This window comes from Tupaia chinensis, unplaced genomic scaffold (genome assembly GCF_000334495.1).
Source record: "Tupaia chinensis unplaced genomic scaffold, TupChi_1.0 Scaffold147123_1, whole genome shotgun sequence".
NCBI classification, from domain to species: domain Eukaryota; kingdom Metazoa; phylum Chordata; class Mammalia; order Scandentia; family Tupaiidae; genus Tupaia; species Tupaia belangeri.
The window spans coordinates 591,636-598,510 of NW_006206975.1; the positions used below are offsets into that span (position 1 = coordinate 591,636).

Consider the following 6,875-nt stretch of genomic DNA (forward strand, 5'->3'; position numbering starts at 1 on the left):
CGACGCCCAAAAACCAAAACCAAAACCCTCCCCAAAAAAAAAAAAAAAAAAAAAAAAAAGAAGCCTTATCCCACATGGCCATCATGGAGGAATTACGCTAACTGCTGGTTCCCTCTATCTCTCTTTCTCTTTCATTTTTACATGTGTGCACACAGGCTCTAACGTGAATAAAGAAAAAAAAAAGAATATAGCCAATATTTTCCAAGGTTCAAATTTTCTAAAGTTCAAAATAAGAAAAGTAATTGTCTTGGAACCAGCAGTTGGCATAATGGCTATTTCACGGGACTCCCATGTAGTCGACCACGGTTGGAGTCCTGGACCCGGTGGCTTAAGCTTATGCTGGGCATGTGTGCATGTGTGCCCAAGATCCTGAGAGGAGAATAGAGGAGAAGGGATTGCAGTGTGGCCATCCCCTAAGGGGATGATTTCTCGCTTTCTGTCTCCATGTCTCTCTCTGTCTTTCTGGTGAGCACACGCTCCCTATAGCAAAAACCTCTCAAAAATGAAAAAGAAAAGGGACCAGCAGGTGGGGTGGTGGTTAAGGTGCTGGACACTCCCACATGGCCGACCATGGTTCGACTCCTGAACCTGGCGGCTTCCTTTGTCTCTCTCTCTCTCTCATTAAATTAAAATAACTGAATAAATAAATAAAATTAAATAAATAATAATTTTTTTTAATGAAAAAGAAAAGTAACTCTCATTTTATATATATTTGGTCAACTAACAAATGCTGTGTTAAATGTAAAATAAAGTAAAATTACTGATGTTGAATTGTATTATTATTTTTTTAATTGCCAGAGGGTGCGTGTACTTCCCAGAGAAAGAAAGAGCATCACACCAACGGGGTGTGGTCACACCATGATCCCTTCTTCCTATACTTCTCTATCCTGTCAAGATTTTTGGCATACACACATGTGTACCTTGCGTGTTTTCTAAGCTGCTGGGGCTGGGATTTAAACTTTGAGCCGTGTGGAATCTTGCTCCTAATGCACAGAGCTTAGCTCCTGCACTACAGGCCCAGCCCTGAAGTTAAATTTTAATAAAATAGACCTTATACTCCTTATACTTAATGTAATAAATTTAACCAGTGAGGAAAAACTCACAAAATATTGCCAAAACAACTGAAATATGGAACTTAAAAAAATTCTAGAAAAATATTTGGGGAAATGATTTCAAGTTACCTGTAAAGATAAAGCCAGCAGCTGACAGTGCTTGTGGGGATGTCCCTTGGGCATAGAATGGCCAGTTCTTGAAGGAGTCAAGTCTGGCCTTCTCTTCTTGGTAGCTTCCTTGGTCCCGTCTGAACGTGTGCTCCGGGTGCTTCACCTTTACATCATACTTGGCAATGTTCCCAACATCTTTGCTCGAGAGGAACTCACAATCTGGGCGGAACTTCTTGTGGTCTTCAATGGGGAGTCTGCTGAGGCTGGTACCAAAGAGGATTAAGCTACAGCAGAAGCACTGAACCCCAGATTTTACCCCGGTGAAATAAAACCCAGCTGCTGCCATCTCCTGTGGTGTCCACGAGCTGAACGGCTTATAGGTTAAGAAAGTCTTCAACCTTTTCACTTCACTGCGCATCTGTGAATTAAAGCCTTTCTGCATTTGTTCTCGGTCCTTCTGCTCATCTTCTTCCATCTGTTTTGCAAATTCTACTGCATCGAGGCCCAAAAGAGCAGACAATTGTGGGAGCAAATCATAATCAAACTGGGAAATCCGCTCTTCTGAGGCCATCCCTTGGGTGGTCATTCTCTGAGAAGGGTAAGAAAAGTAGGTTGATTATAGTAATGTTTTTATGATAAAGAGCTTTTCCTACTGTTTTTGAAGAAGCTGAGAATGGAAGGAATGCACAGGCTTTCAAGGTGAAAGAAAAATTGAGAAGTTATAAAACAGTACTGACACATACATTCAATCAACAAATGTGTGCGATGCACCTACCTGTGTTGAGCACTGTGCTAGGCTTTGGGGATCCAGCAACAAGCAAGACACACAGATCTACCTGACTCAGTTGCTGAAAACTTTCAGATGTTAACTATGGAGACACCATAGTCACATGGGCATATGTTTACAAAATGGTTATATTTAAGGACAAATAGACACAAAATTGTATAGCTGTATAGCAACAATTCAATCAAATTGCTCAGCTGTTAAAAATCAGTATTTTGATTGTGCTCACTTTTTACGTTTCAGTGCTCTGAGTCAAAGCTCTAGATGTCCCACCATAATTGTTATTATTGGTGCTATACATTGTTTTGTTTTATTGTTTTGCTATAGGATGCATGCATTCATAAGAGAGAGAGAGACAAAGAGAGAGGGCAAGTGAGAAAGCACCTTCCGGGAGTGGAGGGTGGCCGTGTTATAATCCCTTCTCCCCCATTTTCCTCTCAGGATTTTGGTCATGCACAAATGCACATCTGGCAGGTCTTTCAAGCCACCAGGTCTGGAACCAAAATCATGCAGTCAGCCATGTGAGATCCTGCTTCCTTTCTTCCTTTTTTTCTTCTTCCTTCCTTTTTTTTTTTTTTTTAAGAAGTTTCTGCTATAGGGCGCATGCCAAAAAGACAGAGAGACAAAAAGCGAGAAATCATCCCCCAAGGGGGATGGCCACACCACAATCCCTTCTCCTCCATTCTTCTCTTGGGATCTTGAGCACGCACGTATACGTGCCCAGAGTGAGTTTAAGCTGCTGGGTCTGGGACTCAAACCACAGTCGACTACATGGGAGTCCAGCGACATAGCCATTATGCCAACTACTGGTTCCAGGGATCCAGCTTTCTATTTTTTTTTCTTTCTTTTAAATAATTATTTTATTTTAATTTTATTTTTTCTTTCATTTATTTTCATTTGACCAGAGAGAGAGAGAGAAAGTGAGTTAGTAAGCCACCAGGTCCAGGACTTGAACCATGGTTGGCCATGTGGGAGTGTCCAGTGCTTTAACCATCATGCCACCTGCTGGTCCCCAAGGGAATCTAGCTTTCTTAACCTCCATGCTATCTGCTGGCCCCACCTTTTATTTTATAAACTATTTTTCTCTTAACTAAAATGTATAAAATATGGTTATATTAATAAACATACATCTACAACATACTTTTTAAAAAATAATTAATTTTATTTATTATTATTATGTTAGTTTTTAAAATTTAGGGCACATGCACTTACCAGAGAGAGAAAGAAAGGGAGAAAGTGAAAAAACAAGCTGTCAGGTCCAGGATTCAAACTGCAGTTGGCTATGTGGGAGTCCAGCACCTTAACTACCATGCTACCTGCTAGCCTGATAATGTATTTCTTCTTCTTCTCCTTCTCCTTCTTCTATTTTTTAGAGAGATATTTTTGCTATAGAGTGTGTGCACTTGCCGGAAAGACACAGAGACAGAGAGTCAGAAAGTGAGAATCACCCCCCCAGGGGGATGACCACGCTATAATTCATTCTCCTCCAGTCTCCTTTTGGGATTTTGGGCACATATGCACACATACACAGCATGAGTTTTAAGCTGCTGGGTTTGGGACTCCAACCATTGTCAGCTACATGGGAGTCCAGCGACATAACCATATGCTATCTACTGGTCCCATAATGCACTTCTTTTTTGTTTTGTTTTGTTTTGTTTTGAGAGGTTTTTGCTATAGGGTGCATGCACTCGCCAGAAAGACAGAGAGACAGAAAGCGAGAAGTCACCCCCGAGCGGGGGATGGCCACGCCACAATCCTTTTTCCTCCATTCTCCTCTTGGGATTTTGGGCATGCACACACAAGCACCTGGCATAAGTTTAAGCCACCAGGTCCAGGACTCAAACTGCAGTCGACTACATGGGAATCCAGTGACATAGCCATTACACCAACTGCTGGTCCCATCATAATGTACTTCTTAATGGCTTGATTATTTCCCTAATATAGGGCATTTAGGCTGTTGCCATTTTTCTTTCTTTCTTTGTTTATTTATTTATTTTAAGTTGACCAGAAAGTGACAGAGAGAGAGAGAAAGTATGAAAGCAAGTCGCCAGGTCCGGGACTCAAACCATGATCGGCCACGTGAGAGTCCAGCACCCCTAACCACCATGCCACCTGCTGGCCCCAACCATTTTTATCTTCATAAACAAAGATGAATTGAATATCCTTGTAGCTAATTTTTTTCTAGTTTCTATGATGTCCTCATACATATTTTAATTAATGGATTTTTTTATATGTCACCAAGCTGCTGGGGAGAATGGTTCTATGAGATCTCCTTTACCTTTATTGTTTTTAATAGCAGACTCTTTGGGGACTTCAAAGAGCCATTGTCCAGCTGATTTTGGGGGGGCATACAATCTCAGGGTTCGGATGCCCAGCAACTCTCTTTCTCTCTCTGGCAAGTACATGTGCCCTCTGACAATAAATAATCCACCCCCCATCTCACTCTGGTAGCAGATTTCCAAACCCTGGTATATGCTTTCTCCAAGAACCAAGAAGCCGACCCAATTTTTGTGCCTCCTGTCTCCATCTTGTAGCTAGTAGCTTAATTTTGTACATTTGGAAATGTTCCTAGTGGCATTAACCCAAGTAATTCCTAAGAATTTTACCATTTATGCTAGGCCCTGTATTTCAGTCAATCAGCCCTTCTCAGGTGATTAACCAGCACTTACGATTCAGTCTAAACTGGATACTTGGATCAAGAGGTTGACATTACATTATCAATATAATGAAATACAGAACTTCCCAGTTAAATCAAATTTAAGTTTTTAACTCATTAGGTTGTGACAATAAGCAGGTGAATTTAAATATCCTTATGGGAGCACCTTACATATACATTGGTGGCTTTTTCGCATAAATTAAAAATTATTTTGACTTTCTTCTGGAATAGGAATTTTTAAAAATCAAGAAGCAATTCAGTGACAGAATATAGGTTAAGTATCCCTTATCAAAAATCTTGGGACCTGGTATGCTTGGGAATTCAGATTTTTTTGGTGTGTGTCTAAAAACTGAGCTATCTTAAAGATGGGTCCCAGTCTAAACATAATATTCATTTATTGGGCTAGCCATGTAGCCAGCCCAGTGATTAAGGCAGCTGGATCCCAGAGAGCAGACTGTATGGTTCAAATCCGGGACCCGGCGGCTTCGAAAACATGCCAGGGTAGTGTGCATCCATGACAAAAATCCCAAGAGGAGAATAAAGGAGAAGAGATTGCAATGTGACCATTTCCCTAAGGGAGTGTTTTCTTAGTTCCCCTTTCTCTGGCAAGCACACACTCTCCATACCAATTAAAGAGAAAGAAAAAAAGAGTTCAAGCAGTTGGAAACCCTCTTAACACAGCATCAGTCATTACTTAAGCCTAAAGCATTAAATTAGGCATTCAATTGTTAATGATGACACCTTGCATCATCATATAACCAGTTCACAGGTGCGTGCTTGCATTCTCAGCATTTCAGTTACCTCAAAGGAGTATTTAATTTACTACAATGAGTGGAATTGGACAGTTCCCCTTTATGAGGTATGTTGTATGTACTCCAACCTTGCCCAGCTAAGCCAACTTGAAATTTGCCCCTCTACAAACACTTCTGCAAGAATTGCAGCTAATTAAAGATCTTTATCAAGACCAAGTACACCCTTTTATTCGAAGGCACAATTTGATAGTACCTAATAGAAGGAAAAGGGTTCCTTGGCCACTAATGTATAAAGTTCATTCAGCAATGGTTCCCCGGGGTCTCTGAATAAATCCACATGTCACTTGGCTCTTTGAATAGCTCCTTGCTAGTTGGAGGATCTGTCTAGTTCTTCTTTGGCATCATGTCCCTTCCTTAATAGAAGGCCATAGCTTGGTAAATGTGGCAGCCTAAGTTTCTTTCTCTTTTTTTGCCACAGCAACCCAAACTAGCCAAAGTACAGTATTCTTGGCTGACTTCTATGTCTGAGGTTTTTTTTTGTAAGTCCTAAATGGACCAGTAGGTGGCATGGTGGCTAAGGCACTGGATCCCACATGACTGACAGAGTGGTTGGAGTCCTGGAAACTGCAATTTGAAAGACACATCAGTGCACCCAAAACCCTGATAGGAGAATGGAAAAGAAGGGATTGCAGCATGGCCATCATCCTGAGGTGGTGATTTCTCTCTCTCTCTCTCTCTCTCTCTCTCTTTCTAGTGAGCCGTGGGGGGGGGGGGAGGGTGGTGGTAATCCATTTAGCTATTTCCTCTGGCTTAGAATCTACCACCGTTAAGTTCCACTAATATGCTTTTCCTCCCATCAAGAGTTACATAATACTTGAGCAAACTCAAACCGGGGAGGACTCAGTAAACAGTTTGGCACCAATGATTCTAAGCCTTTTCCTGCTTTTCACCTTTCTCCCAAAGTCTTATCATCATATAATTAAGTCTCAGCGATCATTTAAACTATAAAGTAAAAGACTGAGGGGTTGGCAGGTGGCATGGTGGTTAAGGGCGCTGGACTCCCACATGGCTGACAGTGGGTCGAGTCCCAGACCTGGCAGCTTGCTTTCTCATTCTCTCTCTCTGTTCCTCTCTGGTCAAATTAAAAATAAATAAATAAAAATAAAGACAATTTTTAAAAAAAGACTGAATTATTCCATTGTTACCATCTTCAGCAATTACACAGGGCTAGATAATTGGAAAAACTCCACATAACATACACACATCCCTTGAACAACATGAATTTGAACTCTGTGGGTCTACTTATATGTAGATTTTAAAAAATGAATTCTTTATTTAATTTTATTGCTTTTTTTTTTTAGAGGTTTTTGCTATAGGGTGTGTGCACTCACCAGACAGACAGAGACAGAGAGACAGAAAGCGAGAAATCACCCCCCAGGGGAGATGGTCACGCCGCAATCCCTTCTCCTCCGTTCTCCTCTTGGGATCTTGGGCACGCACGCACACGCGTCCGGCGTGAG

At 41.3% G+C, this 6,875-nt stretch overlaps 2 protein-coding genes across 2 annotated transcripts in view; both read right to left on the reverse strand.

The window, feature by feature from the left end:
• Positions 1–6,875, reverse strand: part of NAIP (NLR family apoptosis inhibitory protein) — a 50,058-nt gene that overhangs the window by 41,801 nt on the left and 1,382 nt on the right. Inside the window, exon 2 of the mRNA XM_014584569.2 lies at positions 1,182–1,752. Coding sequence (XP_014440055.1) covers positions 1,182–1,749 — 568 coding nt within the window. The 5' untranslated portion in view covers positions 1,750–1,752. The remainder of the gene's footprint in view (positions 1–1,181; positions 1,753–6,875) is intronic.
• GTF2H2 (general transcription factor IIH subunit 2) overlaps positions 1,686–6,875 on the reverse strand; it is a 46,451-nt gene continuing 41,261 nt past the window's right edge. The window contains exon 17 of the mRNA XM_027768682.1: positions 1,686–1,752. Within this exon, the coding sequence (XP_027624483.1) occupies positions 1,703–1,752 (50 nt within the window). The 3' untranslated portion in view covers positions 1,686–1,702. The remainder of the gene's footprint in view (positions 1,753–6,875) is intronic.